This window comes from Thunnus thynnus, chromosome 13 (assembly GCF_963924715.1).
Source record: "Thunnus thynnus chromosome 13, fThuThy2.1, whole genome shotgun sequence".
Lineage (NCBI taxonomy): Eukaryota > Metazoa > Chordata > Actinopteri > Scombriformes > Scombridae > Thunnus > Thunnus thynnus.
Genome location: NC_089529.1, coordinates 20943715 through 20967758, shown reverse-complemented (window position 1 = coordinate 20967758; position 24044 = coordinate 20943715). Strand labels below are relative to the sequence as shown.

Below are 24044 nucleotides of genomic sequence, written 5' to 3'. Positions count from 1 at the left end.
ATGCAAAATGTCACAACACTTCAAGTGCTGCCACATATTGGCTTCTTTAGAAGCGGTGTTGCATTAGAGGACCTGCTTCTGTTCTATTTTTAAATGGTATGTCGATCCTTTGTTTTGCCGACGTACATGAAATTGCCTCTGAAGTTCAAATACATTCATGCAATGCAGCAACATTGCTGGTGTTGTTACAAGCAGGTGATCAGTAGATAACAAGCACACAATGCACACTTAACACATTCACACAAAGAAACACATACATACATACACATGCAGGTCAGCTGGATTCCTACTAAAGGTAAAGATACCTGAAAGTAACAACAAAAATAAAACTTAATGTCTATTGAGTTGCTGTGAATTTCATTTCATTTGAATGATTAGTCTGTTAAATGTCTTTTAAACAGTAAACAAAAAAGTTGCATGTTCCTTGAGCCTGACAATTACTTGTGGGATGGAAGTATTGTTGGATGAACAATCCAAAACACACAGATATTCAGTTTAGTATCATTTAAGACAAACAAATGCAACAAGTATTCACATTTTAGTAGCTGTAACCAACAAATTTGTGGCATTTTTGCATGAAAATTCTTCAATTTCTTAATTATCAAAATTGTTGGAGATTAAATTTTCTGTCAGTCAGCTAACTGATGAATCAATTCACTGTTTTAGCTATAATTTAGGCAGTATTGGCTGTGTTTTTTTCATTTAGCTTCTTCAGTTAGCTGAGAGCTCTTGATGTCTGAAGTCTCTCACTTGGGGTTTCATTTATACATATTATATCAGTGATCATATTAAACCCAAAGCAGTTATTTAAGCTTTTCCTGTTCTTCCTTTGAAATGCAGACACATCAATCTATATATGGTAAAATGTTGCTGCAGAACTTCAAATGGACTTGATGAGTTATTGTAAAAAATGAAACCACCCTGAAAGTAATTCTCTATACTGTCCATAACTGATTTTATGTGGCAGTTGGTCCTCCATTCGATCATCCAAGCATTTGTTAAATTTTTAATATTTGGATAACCATGACTGAAACTGACATTTATTTTTGGTAAATTTGAACTGCATGTCAATATCATACTCACAGTTAATATGTACAAATAAATTAGTGTTTATATTTGTGGTATCAACTGTAAGACATCCAAACAAACAGTCCAGTTCAATATGGTGACACCTGTCTTGCAGCCTGTTGGAAAGTGTATTTCCAATGAAGGATACTGAATTGACTCTGGGATATGCCTTTTTTATAAAAGGTCCTCTTGTTTCACTCTTGTCATCCACCATATATTCTCTCTCGTCTCTGCCTCTCTTTCCTTTTTATTCTAATTTTGTCTGTCCACCTTTGTTTTCTGTCGTCTTTCTCTGAACTCAGAAAAGAGGAAAAGTCCTAGTAACGAATGGTCTGCGAAAAGCTGCAGAAAGGGCTGTTTTTGTCTCACTCCTCCGAGCCTGTAATGACCATTTTTGTGTGTGCTCTCTGTTTGCAGGATAAGGGGAAAGCAGACGGGAACATCGATCAATGTGAGTACACTTACTGTGTTCAAACCAAACAGCATTTTTCAAAATATGCCATGTTGTGCTCTATGACAAATCTTTTTTTTTTTTTCTTCTACTGTTATTCTGGCATACACTTTGGTTTTCTGATTGCTGGGAAATGCTTCTGGGAAGTAATTTGAATCTAAATTACTCCCATAAAAAGGACCATGCAACCTATTCCTGAGAAAACCCTAATGATGATATAATAATCTGAAAAATCCCACTTGTTAGTGCATTACAAATATTGCTCTACTGTCCTCTAAAGGAAGTGTTTGAAAACATTTCAGATTTAAATTTAGAAGGCATTTCATTTGTCAGTGGGTGCCAAGATTTGAGTTGTGGCACAGGAAGGCATTGGCTCTCCAATCCATTTTGTCTGTTCAGCTGCATTTGTTACCATCTGAGAGAAAATAGTAGTGTAGTTAAAAAAAAGGAGGATTCTTCATTAGCACAGTGAAACTCCAGCTCCGCTATGTCCCGCCATCTTTTCCCAACTCAACTGACAAAAAGCAGAAGCACCTGAAATCACTCATTCCAAGTGACAACCCGTCTATAAATTGAAAAATATATTTGTCAGGTGGATAATTATTTAGCTGTCATCCATCTTCAATCCCCTGTCAGAAATGAGTAAGTATGAGTAAGTAATGTTTGGCTTTGGTCTTGTAGGCCGTTTTACGCTGCAGTGATTGCTCAGACAGTTAGTGCCTTATAAAAAGCATTCATATTCTTGACTCTAAATCTCCTAAGTCTGTTGAGAATTTAGTAGGGGGGAGAAGTCAAGCATTGAACCACTAACCCTACAATTAATGGCTAGTCTGCTCTATCCACCATCTGAGCTACAGCTGCCACAACCATAATTATGATACCAGTACCAATATTAAGGTGATTAAATCTAAAATATTGATACTACTCCTCTGCCGACATCAACCGAGATAACCCATCAATCAGTGTTTGCTCAGGGATGTTCTCCGTGACCAACCCTCCGCGTTTTGTAATTTTCATCAGATAGTGGATATCTACACACATACATGTAGTGATAAGTATTTTTCTCTGTTGCAGTCCACAGCTTCTTTTTTTCATATCTTGATTCAAGTGCCAGTAGCACTTGGCTTATCCATCTAGTAATTCAGTTCTGTGATGTATATTTGAGTGGCTGGCTGATTGCTGTGAAAGGTGTTAGTTGTGTAGCTGAACTGCCACCGCACCAGACTTGAGATCAGCATTTTTGACTCTGTGTGGCCTAAACATTCACATATTGTATGTTGTTCTTTCCCTGATGTTTATTTTTACTGCAAAGTAGTGCATGACAGTAAAATTGAGCAGTTTGTGTGAAAGTTACTGTAACAGCAATAATTTCCAAGGCTGACTATTTCCTCTTTGACAGGTGACTTCCTCTGAAAGCATTAGGCCCATTATAACGTATTGTTTTCATCTCCAGAGTAAAGCGCTGATTCTCTGCTTGCTTTGAGTTTTTTGTGCCTGCTTCTATTCGACCTAAATGTGACCCAGAGGATCTCTTTTTTATTCATGTTTCTTATTCAGCATCTAGTGCTTTTTCCTCTTCTTCTTTTTACCTCTGGATGTTTGTTAGTTGATTTCTTTTTTATATTGCATTTTTATGTGGAGAGAAGTAGCTTTCTAAGTGACAATTGCTTTTCTGGCTGTGTGTGTCGCCTTCTTTCAATTCTGCTGCAGTTACACACATCCTGATAGGAAACACACTATGAGGTGTTCCTGTGACAGGCATTTTCATTAAACCTCTCCTCACAGATTTCAATGCTAACATACAGTATGTGGAGAAAAAAAAAAAAAAAAGGATACCAGCATAGATGGGGTAGGCTGACAAAACCAAACAGAAAGGTGGCTGTGCACCACGAGCACGGTGCAAAAAAATTAACACATTTATTTTTTAAGCTGTAAGCACTTTGTAGTGGCTTTGTGAATGTGCAGCCACTTCTGTAGTATGGAAGCATGGAAACACACGTTGGCAGAAAACTTATTCAGTATGCAGGTATAGGAAATTGATGGGAACACCAGAAGAAGAAAACAATGGATTGAAGGTCATGGATTTGGATTTACATATACTGGGGTCATGTAATTTTAATATTTGTCTCCAGCACTTAAAGTCCAACTGAACAATGTATTTTTTTGTACACACTAGCAATGCCTGGTTTAAGTTCTCCCTGTGTGTCTGTGTTTCCTCCATGTGCTGTGAATGTGTTTATCCATGTGTCGAACTGCCTTGCACAACCATTCATGTACTGATGAACATTGAACAACAGTAATCAGAGCTTGGGTGCCTTTAGTGCCTTGATTGCGGTCAATAAGAGGGTGGAGTCACATTTTATGTCACCACTTAGATTCTTCCAAATGCCACACTGGGAATTCAAACCAGCAACTTCCCAGGCCGCTTTTCTCTCTGTAAGAACACAGTTGCCATCATTTATCTTCACTGGATCACTCCCTGCTCACTGATGTGAATCAGTTCTCAGAGTGAGTCATTACAATGAACAAGGTGATAACAGGGCATGATGGTGGCTGACATCACTTCCTCACATCAGCAGTATGTTCGACTATGTTAATGACGTGTACAGTAATTGTGTTGGAGGTGTCAGCATGTAACAGCATCCACTGTTTTTTTTGCCATAGGCACAATGACATTGCAGTTGCATCAACCTCAAATGGTGCATTAGTATTTAAGACTTCACACATATTTACAAAGAATAAATAAGGCAGTAATGTGATAAGAAATATAAAATATCAGCAATAAAAAGTACAGAATCTAAGAAATATAAGTACAAAATATAAGCAGTTTGAAGTATAAATACAATTAACAATAAAATACAACAAAAATACAAAAACGGGGGGGTGCGAAAGCATCAGCAGTAAAAGTGCAGTAAAGGTGCGGTGGACAGATGTGGAGTGATGGTGTATTGGGGTGTTGAATGATGTGTGAATACTGCACATCATCAGTGGCTCGAAGTGACATGTAAGTAGATATTGCACATGCTCCAATGATGGTAGGATATCAGTCTTGTCGGACTGAGATGTCTGAGTTCAGGAGTGCCACAGCTTTTGGGAAACAGCTGTTTTTCAGTCTATTTGTGCATCTGTAGTGCCTGCCTGATGGGAGGAGCTTAAACAGATGGTGTCCGGGGTGTGTAATGTCTTGATGTTTTTAGTCCTCCTCACACAGCAAGTGCTGTGAAGATGTTCTAGTGATGGTAGCTCAATGCCAAATAAGTCCTGTGCTGTTTTCACAACACGCTGGAGGGGCTTTTTTTGTCAGCTTTGGTGCAGCTGCTGTACCAGGCTGTCATGCAGTTTGCAAGTATGCTCTCTGTGGTGCATCTGTAAAAGTTGACAAGCAGCTTTTGGGGAAGTTTGGCTCTCCTTAGCCTCCTCAGAAAATAAAGGTATTGTGTGCCTTACCCACCACTGCTGAGGTGTTTTCAGCCCAGGAGAGGCCCTCTGTGATGGTGACTCCCAGGAACCTGAAGCTGGGGACTCTCTCCACAGCCTCTGTGTTGATGTGGACAGGACCATCTTGTTTGATACAAAGGTATTAAACGCCGAGCTGTAGCCAGCAAAGAGTAGGGCTGTACATTTACTGCCAGACTGACAGCTTACTGCTAACCTTTTCCTCTGCTCCACTCGCATCCACCGCCACTTTCCTGCCGCTCACGCATTCACATTCGCTACGCAAACATACTACGCAATGCTGTATTCCTTAACGGAGCTACGCTACCAATAGTATTCAGCCAATGAGAATTTGGTCAGATGAGAGCATATTGATCAACTAATCGACCTGGAGACCACAGCCCTAATTATTAGTAAAAATGCAATCTCCTCTTACCGTTAAATCATCTATGAAAATGTATGGCTGTAAAGTATACTGTCTGTCTGTGATGTGGTGTTAAAGTGAGAGGAGGTTGTTCAACTTTACCAGCCAACAGTTTGGCCCGTAATATGTCTGTGAGTGCGGTAGCGCGGGTCGTCCACTAATCAGAAGATAGGTGGTTCGATTCCCGGCTCCGCCAGTCTGCATGTCAAAGTGTCCTTGGGCAAGATACCATCCTTGGCTGTACCATCAGTGTGTGAATGATTAGATTCTCTCTGATGGGCAGGTTGGGACCTTGCATGGTAGCCTCTGTACCCATTCAGCATGGGTGAATGGGTGAATGTGACTTTTAGTGTTAAAAAAAGCGCTTTGAGTGGTTGGAAGACTAGAAAGGCACTGTACAAGTACAGTCCATCTATCATTTACCATTTGAGGACAGCCGCTTTAATATTGTGAGCTTTTTTTCCCCATTTAGCGTGTGCTTATTTCCCTCTTGAGACTAATTATCTGCTGCCTGTTTGTATGCTAAACTAGATCCACTTTCAAAATCAAGCAACTGCATTTCATTTTCTTGTTTTGCACTCCTTTCCCTTGGATGATGATAAGTGTAGCGCTTTGGGGTTGTCTTCTTCCACTTCCACTGGCTGGTTGCTTCTCCCACTTTCTGTTTGTCATTCTTTCAGGTTGCCACCTTTCTTCTTATATTATGTCTTTAACTTGTTCTCTAGCTCAAGTCACTCTCCCTCCAGTTTTTTTTCTACTTTTTATTGTAGCGTCTACACTCTTCACATTGAGGCGATGACATTAATCAAATTGGCCCAGTTTTACCTCTGGAACGCAGATGCTACTGGTGAAAATTGCTTTAGTGCAAACATTGCATATGAGGGATTTAAGCTAGCTCAGACAGAAATTCTCAGTAAATGACATTTTACTGGCTGGTGATGCACAGCCATCCCTGGTCCAAATGTCACAGTCAGGAAAATATGCATGCCATTGAGTGCTCTCCTTTTCACATTATGTTATTGTTTTTCAGTGGGATCCATATGGAAAAACTGAATATTGCACATTTATCTTTGCAGGGAATGGTGATTAATTCGGCTTTGAGTGCTTAATTTATGAACCTTTGCGGAGGCCTAATCAGGGTTTGTTACCGTCACATATTAAACAATGGGAAGAGGCAAAGCAAGTTATGCAGTTCTGTGGTTCATTTAGATTGTAATTGAGTGAGAATTAGATGGGACAAGGTTGACAGAGAGACTATCTAATAAGCAGCAAATGACTAGGGAGGAAGCTGGGAGGGGAAAAAGTAAAATAGGGAAGAGTGGGAGAATCTCAGAGAAGGAGGGATAAGGGAGATGACAGGAAGATATGTTCAAGGCTTAATTACTCAATCAAATGAGATGTTTATATTGTCTGTTATTCAACATTTTAACCTGTTGTCATATTGACACAATTTGTATGTTTCACTGTAAATAGAAAACAATATTAGCATATTTGTGGCTTTGTAATGCTAACTGAAATCAAAAGATGGCAAGTGTGTTTGTGTCAGAGGGTTAAATTGAGAGAGAGGAGCAGAAAATTAGCTTTATAAAGACATGGAGAAGGGAAAGCAGAAGGTAGAGACTTAACAGAATAATAAAAGAAGTGGCTGAGAGGGAAAAAAGGACCAGATCATAAAAGACACGCAAAAGAAAAAAACAGGATAGAATGGAAAACATGGGCGAGAAATGGAAGTAACCTTGTTTCAGCCCCATGTGTCAGTGTTAATATTTGGCATTTGAGATTCACAGGACTGCCAAAGTTGTCTTTTTCATCTGAAACACAGTATCCATATCGTCCTTGACCAAAGAGTTGCTTTAACCATGTGGGCAGATTGACTAACAGCACTCAGCCAAGAAAATGGTGCAGCTATGAAAGGCAGGATTAAAACCTGGAAAAAGAAAGCAGTTATGAGGTGCCAAAAAGGCTTGTTGTCTGTTTTTTTCCCCCCTTAGTGCTAAGTTTCCCCTGCTACTACGCTGCAGATGTTTACCTGCCATATCTCAGGTAAACACGGATATATGGAAAGACAAATTTGTGACTTTGCTGTGAAGTGAACATCAACATTTGCAATAAGTAATTAATTGCGGCTTTTCAAGTAAGTAGTGAGGGAAATTCTCACTCATGTAATGAAGACAGCTACTGTAGTGATGTTGATGAATGCTTTTGCGAGGGCCTTTGATGGATGCAGGCCAATTACTAATACAATAGTCTTCTACGGTGTATTGCAGGTAACTGTTGTATGACAGCTGTTGGTGTTAATGTGATTGGGGTATATTAAGTAGTGTTTAATGGAACTGATAGAAGTTACATGTATCAGCATCATCTCTAATGTGAGAACAAAATATGAAAGGCTGTTATGTAGACAAGGCGAGTTTGTATAGTATCTTTCAACAACAAGGCAAAGTACTTTACATAAGACATAAACACCATTAAGATGAGATATAAAAGAAGGTGATACTTTATAAAAAGATAAATAGGATTGGTAGTTGCTTTTCAGAAAATTTGATGGTAGATTCTTGCCAAGTTGGAAATTATTATATATTATTATTGGCCACTATCCAGATGGTCTAGGAGAGTGGTATTATAAACTAAGGATAACTCAAGAAGATATATGCTACTTTGGTTTCATGGCTGCTAGTCTGCCACTTTACATTTTGGAAGTTTGAAGGAATTCATTAAACCTTTTCTGTAGTGTAAATGTTAATATTTACAAATATCAAGCAACTCACATACTCACACTCTTTTGTCAGTCCCCTTTATCAAAATTATGTTCTTTGACATGTAGAATTTTTCAGACAGGCTTTTTCATCTCCTCATCATCTGACACCAGCAATTCTTGGTTGCTTGACATGTGATTCAGTCCCCGGTGTGTTTCTTCAGTTGATGTCAGGGGGATGTTTTCAACTCGTTTTTCACTCATCAACAATTCATTTCCCCTGTGGCAGTAAAACACGTTACACAAGCCAACTCCCATAGGTTCAGCTGGGCTTCCTGAACACTTTTCAGGGTTGAATAACTTTAAAAGACACAACATAAAAGCACATAAAGAAACTAGCGAGCCCAGTAACAATAAGGCTGCAAACGAGCCATAATGCGACGCTCTCCTTAGGGGACAGTCTTTCCATTCAAAAAGAATATCTTATATCGTGAGTATAACGTCTAGTACTCAAATATAATGCAACCAGTGCATTTTCAAACATTATTCCCATGGAAATATCGCCTTATATTTGAGCCAATATGGTTAGTGTGCTGTCTTGGCCATGCAGCACCACATTTTTTCTGTATGCATACATGTACGTGTGCTCAAAATCCATAGATACTAAAGGAAAAAAAGATTGATCAGGTATAGTTCTGATCAGTAATCAATTTGTCTGTTGCTCGTACCCAAACCTGCTGTATAAATGAGCTGAAAAAGTTGTACACTACATTGTCAAGGTGGTACTTGATCATTTCTACAAGGTTTGCAGGTTTCTAGAAAGTGTAGGGGGTGAGGCGATGAGGAAACAAGATTACAGAGCAGATGTATGGTTGGGGAAGTGATAGCGTTTAAGGGATGATACTGTGTAACGCACAGGAGAAGTGGAGGGGGAGAATGTTATCACCTCTAACTGTATTCAAGGGTGAAAGGGAAATCATTAAATCACAAGGCGAGAAACAAAACCCACCCACATTTACATTTTCTTGGTCATGGATCTCTCACTTATAAAAATTGTGTAAATTAAAAAGAACAATGCTGGAATATAATGCGATATATTATACTGTACTGTAGGTCTAAATGTTAACTCTAATCTCTGCATTTACACATGTTTTTCTCTCGCTCACTTAGAGTCTTAATCGGTTTGAGAATGCTGTATATCAAAGGGCTTTGTGCTTAGTGTACTATATGCATATTTTCTACTGTATATTCACACTTCATACACACAAAGTCCCAAATCACAACCAGTTTGGGGAGCTCTCATATGTGAGATACTGTAATATGTAGATTCTCTCCCAGAGGCATCCTGCATAATTAGGATGTGCAATAAGAATAATTTTTCACAGCTGAAAGTTGTAAGCCACTATCTCAGTCACATCATAAATCTCTGTGAAATGTGATTTCATTAAGCTGTAGAGCAATAAAGATTACCAAGCGAAAAGTTCATTGAGTCATTGAGGACTTAATCAAAATAGTAAAATGAAACAGGCTTTACTAAAATCAACCCCACCTTTATAGACATGGCTGCAAAATCAGAATATCTCAAGTAAACCTATGATTTGCACCATAAATCTTGCAATTTTCACATGATCATCATGAACCTAAATTTGATCATGCCACGAATTATGGCTCATTTTTTTTGTCTTCTGATCTAATTCAGAGGCAGAAGTTTCACATAGGAATATTTTTTGCCAAAAAGTCTGAAAGTCAAAGACAAAGGGGGTTTGTAGTGGCAGTGTAAGCTCCCGTGTTGAGCGTGCCTGCAGATACCGCTGAAGGGCTTAAGGAGGGCACACAACCTCTCCAGGGACTAACAGGGACAGACAGTGGCACTCTGAAAAACACTTTATTCTGACTGGGGCAAGCTGCACCAGTGGGCCTACTTGGACACACACACACACACACACACTAATGCTAAAGTGCAGATTCTGAGACTAAAAACAGGCAAAGGTTATATGGAGAAAGACACACTGGGAGAATCAACAGGCAAATTTAGACATTTGTTTAGAGGGGTAAGAGCACCCTCACAGCTTCCTTTGATCTTTAATGAACTTGAGATATATCACTGCATCATAATGCTTTCCAGTGTTGCTCAGGAAAACACAGCTAATGTGACAGATATTTGCATACCTCTAAAGAGAGAGAGAGAGAGAGATCAAAAAAGATGGCATATATTCCACAGGTTGATTTTTAAACACAAATTCTGACCCACTTTTTACACTTAACTCTTCTGTCTTTAGCCTGTGGTGCTATGTTTACAGCCTTCGTAAATTGTCCTGATAAAGAAAGGTGATATAACTAACTTATTTTCGTTAACAATTAATAAGTATTGAATTTATTTGTTTAGTCCTTTAATCTCTTAAATGTCAGAAAATTGAATAATTGCTGTTTTTACTTTGCCAGAGCTCAATGTGGGGTACTGATTGTTTGAGTACTACAAATTATATTTACTTCCAAAATCTCTGTCAAATAAATTGTTTCTTGTCTGATTATTAAGACAGTTTCCTTAACAGGCAATAGCCAAATTACTGTATTTGCCATTTTGTGTATTCTAATTACTGTAATTATCTTTAATCCTGTTTATGCTTTATGTATCCCTTACTGGAGGTCTCCAGCTGCTGCTGTGTGAGAGAAAACATCCCTGCAAACCCTTTAAGATTCATTCTTTACCTTCAGCCTCCTGATTTTTACTGCCTTACCCATCAACAGCAGACGGCTTTATGAGCTGAGAACAAAAATGATTGCTTTTGAATTTAGATTATATGCCTCTGTGCTCAGCTCCTTCTTCTCCAGTCGCTTCGTCTCTCTGCTCCTGCCCTCTTCCCTGTCTCCAACACACACACATATGCAAACACACACACACACATACATATATGCCAGCTGGAGTTTCAGGATAAGTTATTGTGATTTGGATCTCAACCAGCAAGGTCTTCAGTAACACTGTGCAGAGGACATGTTGTATTTGCATACCCCCAGGATGAGGAAATATTAATAAGCTGCTGTCAGGTCACATTTCTATGACTGAGTAAACGCATTGACTCTTAAATACATTCATATACCCAACATTAAGGCTTGTCGGCTTGTCTGGGACAAGTGGATTTTTTTGTAGGGCAAGTGGAAGAGAAATTTACTTGCACCACTGGACAAATTCAAAAAATCATAAACAAAAAAATACCATGTGTCTTCACATTATGTGCTACTCATTACTTGGCTATTTAATTAAATGAATACATTCAGAATACGGATTTGAAACAAATGCATTTTGTACAACTCAGAATGGGATAGTTCAGTGTGTGAGTTGTATACATAGTGAGTGTGCGGTCGAGAGAGAAAGAGCAGGTGTGTGATGGTGAGGCTGGCGACTGGATCAGAGAGTAGAAGTTAGAAGTATAGCTGTGAACATAGCAGTGCAGTGTGTGCACGGTTTAGGCTATCGTCAGTGAATAAATGCTACAACTCCTTAAGACCCAAGCCAAGTTCCTGTGTCTTGCTTGCTACTCGCTGAAATTGAAGTGAAGGGGGTCAGACCCGAAGTTAGTTAGTGACAGTGGGTTAGTCTAACCTGACCAGGCTCACTTAAGGTTGACCGACCTTTAAGGTGGACCAGCTATTCTCATTTTAGTGACAATCTCAGCTGCTTCTAAACGGAGAACGGAGAAATGTCTGGCTGCTGAGTCTCTCCAGAGTTTTGCTCAGCACCCCTACGCTGTATTTATCCCCCCAGTCATTGTAACTGTAAGTGAGTCTAGCAGACGTTTATCAATAGAACCCGTCGGTGCAACCAGACAGCCCATTACCTTTCAAAACCTGACAGTCAATAAGTTCTGTTGATGCACATTTTACAGAATTTGCTTTGACCAATAAATAAAAATTACATTTTTTCAGACCTAGAGCATAAGAAACCTCACTATAATATTAACATATTTAAATTTCATCAATTTCATTTACCTTGATCAATGGGAATGACTAACAATAATATAATATAATAATGAAATAGCAAAGTCGGCTAAACTACTTTTGAACCAGACGCTGGTACAACGTCCTCTACTGCCCAGTGTGCTTGACTCTTCAGCTCACAGTGCTGTCAGCAGCTGGGCAAGAGAAACACTGCGTGGTGCACTTAGGTTCTATAACTGAATTAATACCAGGACACACTCTTTTTATTTCTCTGTGTGGAAATCTGATGTTTTGACATCACAGATGATGAACAACAGCATTAAAGTCCCAGTGAAACAGAAGTTAGAGCCTCTTTAGCTTCTGTGCTGTCGTTTTTACCTGGACAAGTGACTTTTTTTATCCGGACAAGTGCCTCAAAAAGTTAATGTTGAGCCCTGATACACCTCAGATGTCATCAATATCACTTAAGTTTATACTTATAAATATGTACGTATAGTTATATATAGATATACACTTAAGTTTGTGAGAGATGCTGTAAATTTGTCCAATATACCTGATGTTGAATTCCATGGTTGCTGCAGACTGATGTTTTGGTAAGGCAAGTAATGATTAAAATCCTTTTAATGGTGGTATATAGACTTAAAGCAAGTAGTTAACATTTCAGAGTGACTGCTATCATTCTGCAAGACTGGGGCATTATTGCCATCAACTTAGGCAAGCAGTAGAGATGGCTCTCTGTCCTAGAAACTCAAATTGGATCAGAGACAGCTATCAATTATAAGAGATAGAAAGGTGCTCACCCTGATCTTAAAGCTGAAGTACCCCATTTGCACTTGCCTTTAGTGATAAAGAAGCTGTTTAGTGAAGTCGTTTGTTTCCAACACATGATTTGTGTAAATCCCTCAGCTTTATTACTATATTGTCACAACAGTGAATTTGAACCTGAACCGTAAATGAGAAGAAGAATCCAGAGTCATTACAGCAACCATGTAGTGGACTGTAAAGTTCACAGGCAACAGGTCATCTGAGGAGACAGTTGCTAGCAGGCGGAAACTAAATGAAAGATTGATTGTACAACCAGGATGCTTATTGCTAAGGGGGAGGACAACAGTGACTACAAATAAACAAATTGTTCACTACTCAGTGCGTTCATATGCTCTTTAGTAATCAAGTTATAGTCCACTTCCTGCAGTTACCTGATGTTGTAATTGTACTGTATATGAGAAACACATTTTCTAAAAATGAGTCATCATTATCCTTATGCATCCTTGTCTTTGCTTGTACTTGAGATATTCAACATTAAAGCCAAAATCACAGAAATTACATTCAACTCACTCTCTAGCCTCAGCTTTTATCTGTAGTGCCCTGGTCTCTCTCATCAGGTGAGTGATTTCAGCATGCAAAGCCTCACATAAGTCACATTTGTTTGCAGACCTTTTAAACAGGGTCACTGCACTCAGTCCCATGTGCTTCTGTCTCTGTGTGTAGCCTCCCTCCAGCTTGTTCCTGTGCTCCTGGTTCTGCCCCCGTCTGCAGTCTTGTCCACACCTGCAGCCTCTATCTGTTGAGATGTCATCTCTGCAGCCTCTCTCTGTGGCTTTGCTCTCTTTGACCATCTGGACTAACTGCAAACTCACTGTTATTGTGACCAAAGTGCAGTGATTTTCTCCAGTCTGGATGCGACCCATGCATTTTATACTTTTTTAGTATCAAAAACTCAATTTTGACTGAAAGTTGACTGCTACAACTTTAGATTCTTGTAGATTCTTCATTTTAAGTTAATAACTGGCTTGATCAGCTTGATTTCATGTCAATGCACTCGTATGGTAAGGTGTTTTCATGGTCTAAAGAGTATCAAAATATTAAAAGATTTTCTCAAATGATGTCTTGCAGCATAATTCACTTGTCTGCCTCCATCGTCTTTTGTGGGATGCTCACACAGTTAGCTTTTTTAGGGCGTACTAGCAGAGATCTTAAGGTGTTGAATGACACAACTCCAGCTGCAGCAGAGGGCCATGAGATGTAACTGAAAGCTTGATAATTACAGAGTAAGTGGACCTATTGATGAGATTTTTTTGTCAAACTACACTATCTCAGGTCAAGAATCGAGCTCAGTTTCTGTACACGCTTTGATACTTGTTTCACTGTGAACTGCCAACTATGGCCTTCTGTCTTTCAAGCCTGCAGATTATGGATAGAGTGTCACTGAAAGCCAATATTTATCTATGCAAGACTGTGATTACATCTAAGAATCAGCACACATTGTACAGAGAGAGTGCAAGAACAAGACAAAAAGGCAACATACAGCAGAGAAAGCTGACTTTGCAACAAGTATAGCAGATCTCCCAGAAGACCTTTTGGGGTATCATAGTGCCCTGCAAGCTAAAGTGTGTCAGGGAGTTGTATTTTCATTTTGTTTTGATTTTCAACAGTTTGTAAGAGTAGGCATCATTGTTTTGAAAAGGATAATTTGTCAGTTTCGAAGAAATTGAATTTGAGATACTTAGGCGTAGGGTGGAAAGCGTTGGGCTCAGATGAGATAAATGAGACAACATTTAATGCAGTGAGTCAGTAAGGGACTGAGATGGCGATCATACCAGTGCACTTTGCCAGGATAGAGTGAGATGAAAATGAATCAAATGGGCTTTGAATACAATTTAAAAAAGGTTTTAATATGGCATTTGTATTTCCTACATAATTTTCCTAAATATGACAAGCAATTACCATTGTCTAGGTTTTGGCAGCCTGAGCGAGTGGGCTCTGCCAGCATTCTGCCTTTGAGGGGGTGCTTTTAGAATTCAATATGCAATTTGAGATTTCTCTGAAGCTCTTTGTCCACATCCACTCCTTTTTTGTCAGCGACAAGACGGCACATAAAAGCACCGCAGCTGCTGTGACAGACATTGTGATCTCAACAAACTACTGTATACCCGTATCCCACGGAGAAGTGTCTCCAGAAATAACCTCATAGACTTGCAGGATTGTCTGATCATTGTCATAGCATATATACAGGAATCTATTTTTAAAAATTTGTTATGATCCCTGAAGCCTTTTGAAATGCATGAAGATTAATGAGAATGCTATCGTGGATGTAATTTAAAAACAAGTCTTTGAGGGAATGGTACCCGTGGCTAGGCAGGTGGGTTGCTTGTTCTCAGAAATATTTGCCACTTTCTTTGGAATTAAATCACTGAATAATTTATTATTCAACAGATTTAAATGTAAAATGGCTTGGGCAGCCAGCTACCAGGGGAGAGAGCAGTACAGCAGCTGCAGTAATAGCAAATATAACAAAGCATGGGCTTTTATCAGTTCTTTTTTTCCCCCCCATAGTGAGCCTGGGCTTGTACCAGGGTCCAAAAAGGTGACAAGAAACATGTAATGCGATAAGGTCATAGGTTCTGATGTAATGGAACACGGGTGAAAGGTCATGGGTCATTTATGGTATATTGTCAGCATCACCAGGCTTATTTGATGTGAGATGGTTATGTCACCTTTTATTCTCAACTTTTCCCTCATAATTAAAACTCCCACCTGTCCGTGTTGGAGAGGTCGCAGGTCTCCCGTAAGTTCCGCTGTTTTCTGATTAGTTGTGTTATGGTCAATTACATTATTAAGCTGATGATGAACTGTCTCCTAGCTCAGGTTTTGGGCTCTTACAAAGCTATGATGTTGGTAGGAAGATTGATAGGAAAGTTTTGGGGCTTCAAGTCAGGCTGGGCTTTACTTTTTCTTGCCCAAATTCAGATTTATCTTTAGTGGACTATTACGTTTTCACAGTTTTTAAATTTTTCAAAGTAATACAGTTTAATTCATGATGAAGCAACAAGATAAAATCCTGTTAAATATGAACTGAAATAATAAATCAACTAATAATAGTAGAGTATATTTCAAATCTGTGGAGAACAATGTACTCACATTTTGTCATAGTATTAAAGTAGCTGCTGCTGTTATCATCCTTGCCTGAATGTTTTACTGTGTTTGTGGCCAACGAACCCGAATGTGGGGTACATGATTCACAGTCCTGAATGGTCTTTTTACAGGAACTCAGATCAGACCGCTTGTGTTGTGTGTCCATTGTGGGGTTTGTGTGAGATATTTTAGCTTAGTTGTGACAGTAATTGGGTGTAATGCACACCACACCAGAGGGATTATTGTTCTTTGTACATTTTTTTTTCATTTTATGTAACAATGCACTGTTTGTTTTAAGGGTTGTTTGCACTTGTAGAAGGTTTTTCGAGGTTGTTTAACCCTCCTTGCTTGTGGCTGTGCCTCAGAAATGACAGTATGCATGTACAGTATATATCAACGTACATCTACCTACAGGTTGTTCATGTTGGCACTTATACACAATTATAAATTTACTGCTACTTGAAATATGTGCTCTCCTGCTTCCATATATTTGTGCTGACTTCCTTTCCTCCTCTTAATCACTGTGTTCAAAAAGTGGTTATGAAAGATGTCTGCTGGTGAAAGGCTGTGTCCTAACATCCAAATCAACAACGCTTAGCGCCTGAGTGTGTGCTCATGGCACTAAAGTAAATGTAGAGAGCAAAGGCTGGAATATTCCAGAGTAGATGTCTGTGCTGCCAAAGACAAGGCAAATTAAGATTTTTGCCTGGATCTAGCTGTCTGTGGTTATTGGCCATTTCATTATCAATGGCCTCTTTACCTCAATTCAACCTATATCTGTGAGTATGTTTGTCTTTAGCGCTATGTCTTTAGTCTGTGTGGCTTTGGTATCTCTTTAGCAGTTTAGAACAAAACAGATTTATGCTGTATATTTAACACAACATAAACAAGTGAAGTCTGCTGTACAATACCATATCATCTATATTATAGACATCTATCAGAGATTTTAGTAGGGTCCTGTGATATGGTTGAGTGAAATATAATAATAATAATAATAATAATAATAATAATAATAATAATAATAATAATAATAATAACAATAAGGCTAGCTTTCTGATATTGATCTATATCATTATGTAGTAAATATATACAAAGTCACACATGAAATAATCATTGATGTTCAATGCAATGAGCTGCATTCCTCTGTTATGTATTACATCTGACAAAACTGTACACAACATGTAACAAAAACAAAAGCTTCAATAACTGATTAGTTTACTTTTTAATTACAACTTGCTTGGAATCTCCCTGTTGGACAGCCACGTTTTGTAAAATGATAGCATAATGAGATCTTATCACCACAATATTTAATTTTTAGTCAAAAAATTGACTAAAAAAGTTGCGCAATTTCTGTTAGAAATTGTAAAGGCCACTGATTTACTACTCTTAGTTGACAAATGTATCATATTGAAAAGAAATGTAGTACTTGTATTATTCCAGTCATATCATTAGCTTGAGTGCTCTGTGCGCTCTTTCATGGTATTTAGGGATTTTTCTTTTCCCACTTACACAGGACCATTTGAAATCCATTGAACAATAACAATCTAGCACCAGCAATTGGATTTTGGTTTTCCATCCAATTTCACATGTAAAATTACTCAAACTTCTCTTACAGCTAATGACAAAGAGAAAATGAGGAGGCAATCTCACAGGAATAAGATATCCCTCACATCTCAGTTGCTCTTTTAGGGGACAAATACAGTCTACAGTCATATTTGGGAAATGCATTTCATATTCAAACATAAATGGAGCAATTTGTGCAAATAGCATGCGTAATAGTGGGACAGACTCCCAGGTGTGTGAGCGACGGCCAGGCCCTGGAGGAGAGGCTCTTCACCTTAAATGCATCGGCAACAAAACCCCGGGCTCACGGAAATAGGGCAGTGAATGAATTAGGGTGTCATTGGTTAAGGACGTCAGTGAGAAGAAAGAGAGAGATAGAGAGAGAGGGAGACAGAGATTTGTAATGAAATTGCTACTTGCCATACTAAGCAGGGGCAGCAAGTATAGTGTGAAATCAGATGGAGCCTGCTGTGGCTAGCATGGTTATTTTGACGTGTCGGAATGAGCTGTCTCTCAGTGACATAAGTGATAATTCAGCTGTCATTGTGAGGGGAAGGCGATGATAACAAATTTCTCAGGTGGTTGAAAGAGGGCAGGGATCAGCGTAATTAACAAAATCCTGCTTTCGGTTTGCACTAATGAAAGAAAAATGAACATCAGACTCACACCTGCATACCAGCTTTTTGCATGTTTTGTTGCGCCTGAAAGCAGTGGTATCTCCATAAAAATTCCGCTGTAGGTTTGGCGAAGAATCACATTAAAATAAGTTTTTAATGGCAGAACAGCTTCAAAGAGTCTTCCGGAAATCCTGTATATTAAAGCTGCACCATAAACTCTTTATCGTGTTGAGGTTGTAATTTCCTTCCTGAAGCTACTGAGACTTACTTGGACAGAACTGTTGTTAGATCTTTTGGGGTAAGTCCAAATCAAGTCTCCATAAGAAAATTGTCAACCAGTTCTAAGTTGTAAGGCTGAACATTAAATGACATACAACATTATTCTTTCAGTACTGGGCTAATAGTGTTGTTTTTTTTTTACATAGCTTGGACCAAGTCATTTCAATACATTTTAATGCAGGATTAAATATTAAATATTCAAGCTATGCAAGGCCTTGCTTTTGATTGTATTAATCTAGAGTCTTACCAGGTCAAAACTTGACCAAAATGGCTTTATTTTCAAGTGTAAAGTAAAATCTTTGGGGAGTCTTGTCTTAAATGAGAGTCACAACAGTCAAGTCATCAGTTTTCTGACTCGTCTGACTGAGGTCCAACTTTCAGCTCTACAGTTCTGCTTAGACCAGACTTAGCATTTCACTTTTTTTTGCTCCTGACCAACCACTGTGTTTGTATTCCTACTATAACAAACACATCTTACCTGCCTGTACTAGTACCAGGAAAATATTGGGTCATTCAGATCACCTGAATATAAAATGAAAGCTACAAGCTTGTTCAGGCAGTCAACTCCAATCCACATCACATCTCACACACTCTTCTCACCACAACATATATCCAGCGCAACTTTTTCATTATGGCAGTGTGCTGAGGCTGTCAGTGCTCTGCTCAGTCATTTGCTTCTATGCCTGCTGCCTCACCGCTCACCTGCTGTCACTCGCTTCTACTGCTGCTGTTTATACGGAGTTTTATAAGCTCCACCTCCTGCAGGCTCTGAGTCTATGTTCCCTCAGGGGAGATGTTATTATCATTGCCAAATATCAAGGCTGTACATATTCTACATTCACATTATATTTAATTCCATTTAAATTGGCTGACTGAACTACACTGAATTTACTTTCACATACTGTAAGTATCGGTATTTATGGCTTCCTAATTATTAATGTTGGCCTGAATTCTCTCCTCCTCCCACCTCATCCTTGGAGCGTATTTTAGCACTTTGATATTAAATACACATTTCTAAATCATGTACTTTAGCAAAAAAGTACTTTGTTAATTTTCTTCCTTGGTCATTTTACAATCCATCTCATGTATGTTACCTCAGTAATTTGATGACAAACAGTACTTGGGTACAGGCAGACAGTCTAATTTGCATCTATTATAAATGGATAGCATAATGACCAGCTGTAGGAATGAAAGTCATCTACTAAGGGTTTGCACTCGCACAAGACAACGCACGTCTCAGTACAGTAAGGAACCTTATTAAACAGGCCTTTATTATTCAGAGTAGGTGTTCCAGAGCCCTGACCTTAATCACAGTTTACCATCATTTTCAGATGGCTTTGATGATAGCATATGCATTCATAGTAGCAGCAGCATCTGTAGACAGTCCACCTCTTGCTTTGTTTTCTGTGGCTCTCACTCTTGGTCTCATCCACTCTTCTGCTCTGCCTCTGTTATTCTGCTTCCTGCTACATTTTTTGATCTGTCTGTACCTCTCCTGTTTTATTAACCTGCAGTTTTTATTCGGCATTTGTCATTCTGTTATACATACTTTAACCCAGAGGATACAAGTAAAGGTGTTATTTTTTTTGTCTTAGATACAGAGTCAGACTGAGCGCCTCAAACTCAACTGTCCAGTACTGAAGCTTTATACATCCTCTGCATGGTAAACTCTTGAACAATTATCAAATCAAGGTGTGCCTAGCTTCATAATAGAGTGTGTATGTAATTTCTGAATCTGATTTAAAGCTGTAATCCGTAAGATTTCAGTCCTGGTTGATTTGGCAATACCTGTGGTTACTGGTGGTAACAATAAGTGTGGTTTAATATTAGAGCAAACTCTCCCTGAGAAGTAGAGGAGCAACTGGTCTATCAGTGAACAGCATAATCAAACAAACTCAAATTTGTAGCGCGGGTACAGCAGAGCTCAGTATCCGTAACATGAGTTGGTTACTCACGTTGCCGAGGAGTTGGTGTCAGGGTGGGTGAGTGGAGCAGGTGGACCCAAATGGAGAGACGGTAGGCAGGGACAATCTGATGCAGGTATTTATTAATGAAAAAGCAAAAAGTCATGGGAACGAACCAAAATGCAGGCGACACAGGAACATCAAACAAAAGCAGAACAGAGCAGACAACTCGACAAAGACCGAACTGAAAACTGGACTATAAATACACAGAGAGTGATTGCAAATGAAACACAGGTGAGGGAAACGAGACACAGGTGAGACACATGAAATAATCAAACACAGGAAGTAAAGTGACCAGACACAAGGAGGAAAACCAAAACCAGGAAACAAAAGCAACACAAATGAAAGAGCCCCTCAAAAAGTCCAACTAAAAACAGAAAAAGTCTGAGGGCATCAGAAGGATAACAAAATCCAAGGAAGTCAAAAGAACAAAAACACAAAGAGTCCAAAAAACAGAAAAAGTCCTGGTAGGATGTGACAGTTGGAGGTGTTCAGTTCTTCGTCTAACAGCTCACTGTGGCTGCTCCTTCTTGTTCCATTACTCCTTTTAGAAAAAAATGAAAAATGATCCGCTCAATTATCCGACCGTTGTCTTGTTATGTAGACAAAATCTTAATGAATCAAAATCGATTGCGGTAACCTGATGGTGACAAATACATTGTGTTTCCTGTGACTGCTTCAGAATAAACTACACCCAGTTGAATGCTGTTATTGTGAAGCAGTAGGAGATATTCAGTTTAGCAATAAATCTCTGATTCGGTGTTAGGAGAATGAACATAAAACAGTAAGGTTGACATAACGTTAAAAACATTAACACTGGATTAAATGCATGACTCGTTTCCTCTGAATTCCTGGTGCACAGGTAGCCAATTTCAGTCCATCACAAGAATGACAGACTGCCACAAACAATGAAAAATGATGTTTGTGTTAAAACAGTGTTTGAGTTCATGAAAATCTTTTATGAAGGATATAACTTAGTCCTTTTGTACCGTTTATCCTTATAGCACATGCAAGAACATTGATATTTATTTTATTTCATTCAGATTTTAATTGTTAAATAACAAAAACCTTAAGCAAAAAACAGTGACCTGTTATTAAAACTGACTTTACAGATAATATACAAATAAAAGAATTAAAATCAACACTATGATGATTTCCGTCCACTAAATTCCTTTTGAAATACTTGGAATGTATTCATATATTACAAAGTCTTCTTGTGCTTTCACCTCATCCCTCTGACCCATTTGCTGGACGCGGGACAGAGCTGCTGATTGCTGACAGACAGCTGCTGAGAGCTGGCCAACTCTGGAGGAAAGAGCCGGGGAGCAGAGCAGGAGAGTCTTGCATTGCTGCCGCTGCTGCTGTTTCATCTGCTCTGATCCGGAGCAGTTTACCAGCAGGAGGAGTTTATTTTTTAAACTTTTGGGAAAATGGATTTGTCTTCAAACTTGCTTCTCAACCTAGCCGGAGCTAAGTTAACACCGGATTCCCACACCACCTCAGCTGCTGTCATCAATAATAAACATCTTAAATGCAGATGAGATTATATGATTTTAAAGTTACATAGTATGTAGATATCTATGTGTATAATCAATAACGTCACTGCCGTATTTATGCTTTTAGATGACGTTATTTTGAGTGTGGGTGAAGCAACTGTAATGTTAACAGCCCTGATCGATCTGAACTCCATTCAGAAGACAAGCATCATCTTGCGGACAGACCTGACAAAGCATGAATTCAGACTTTTTACAAATCGGCATCATGATGTAGTTATTTCAGCATCCATTTGATCCGTTTATTGCAATTAAATCACAGCAAAATCTAAGTTTATTTTGGGTTCATTCAGGCTGAGCTTCAGTAACATCATCATGCTGGTTGGGGACTAGCTGTCGCTTGCTGGTTGTTTGGGGAGAATAAACACAAATAATCCTGCAGTCAAACTTACGCGAGTAATGTGAGCCGCCTGGTGTGTTTGCTGCGCCGCTAATGGGCACCGCTATGTTTTCTCCGACGGCACTATTTCTCCGTGGCTCACGCTCAACAGTTATACAGGATGAGACAGGAAGAGAAGGTTGCTGTGGTGCTTGATCCTTGTGGTATTTTGACCAAAGCATGTCAGATACACTTTATTAACACCCCAGGGAACTGTGTTAACTTGTGGAAAAGGGGTATAATATGGCCCCTTTTTAAAAGGGATGCTGAAAAAAGGCTGCATGGAGGCTGCCAATAAATCTTTTAAATGTGCTGAGTTTAACGCATTCCCAGAGCACTCAGCATTTATGCACAGATAATAATGTGATGTTTGTTAGAGAATGGGTTGCAGGGTCAGGTCACACAGCTGATTCATGGTAATGTGTAGCCTTTCCCCCCTTATTTACAGTCCCTTCACCAGTCAAACTGGCTGCTTAAGTTGTGAAATATATCTGACCCACAGTGCAGAGTTTTGCTCAGTTCAACAGAAATCAGTGCAATATCTGTATGTAGATGGGTGACATATTAAATGAAAAAAATACATAACGTTAGTATGTTGGGCTACCATGGTCTCGTGTGCCTTGGCAGATTTTTCAACTCTCTGTACTTTATTGGAGGGATGGATCACCATTCTTCCTAAACATATTCCCTCATTTGATGTTTTGATGATGGTGGTGGAGAGTGATGTCCAAAGTTCTGGTCTAAAACCTCCCATTGGTGTTTACTTAGGTTAAGTCTTTCTACACTTCTTATTCAGGCTTTTTCTTTCAATTTTAGAGATCACCATTAAGAATCGATTCTGAATTAAATCTGAATTTAAAGTGCACACTATTTAAAATCAGTGCCACGGCAGAAAGACTTCAGATTTTCCATCCTACCAGTGAGAATGATGCAGGAGCATGAAGGTTTTTAAGAACACAGACAGGCAAACAAACACAAAATCATCATAAGGCACATCAAATGATCCAAGTCAGTTTAGACATATTGGACTCAAGACCCATGATAACTTCATGTTACATTTTGTCTTTCTGTTTTTCTCTTTTCTTTTTCGTTTTGACCTCCTTAGTCTCTATTTCTGTCTGTATTCTGTGCTTGGTGAGAGAGGGTAATCTGTATACAGGTGCATTGTTTAGTCTCATACCAATAAAGAGATTTTAGGGAAATATTAAATATTTATACTCCTGTCTGAATAGGTTTAGAGTCGCAGGCTTCTAATCTCTATCTTTGTGGAAGGTATAATTATTTATGCATAGAAATATCGCTATCTTGTGTCTGTGTGTATGTTTGTATGTGTGTGAGAGCACATATATGGAGACAGGCGGTTGAACTGATGAAAAATATATGCATCTCTCTTAAATCCTCCCTTGAGATATGCCAAGCTGTATCAAGAATTATGTCCACAGAATACTGATGAATGAAAGATTAGGGGAAAAAACTGTGACCAAAACTGCTATATTTTTTATAATTTCACACTTGCTTTTTTCTCTTTTGACTTTAATGTGCATTAACCGTTTGATTTGTTCATAACAAATGGTAGAAATGAATGGGAAATACAATCTCTTTCTCTGCCCTGCTGCTGTTGACAAGCGCTAAACACAGACTTATACGGAAGATTCTGTCGCCTTATTGTATTTTCTTGGAGGCAGGCAGATCATTTCTGGAGCCAAAAACGATTGTCATATTTGAATTGACCTAAGTGGGTTGAGCTAAAGAATCAGTCTTTATAACT

At 38.8% G+C, this 24044-nt stretch overlaps 1 protein-coding gene across 3 annotated transcripts in view; it reads left to right on the top strand.

Annotated features, from left to right (window-relative positions):
- fstl4 (follistatin-like 4) overlaps positions 1 to 24044 on the top strand; it is a 236541-nt gene that overhangs the window by 27244 nt on the left and 185253 nt on the right. For all 3 annotated transcript variants that reach the window (XM_067608578.1, XM_067608577.1, XM_067608579.1), the window contains one exon: positions 1486 to 1519. In XM_067608578.1, coding sequence (XP_067464679.1) covers positions 1486 to 1519 — 34 coding nt within the window. The remainder of the gene's footprint in view (positions 1 to 1485; positions 1520 to 24044) is intronic.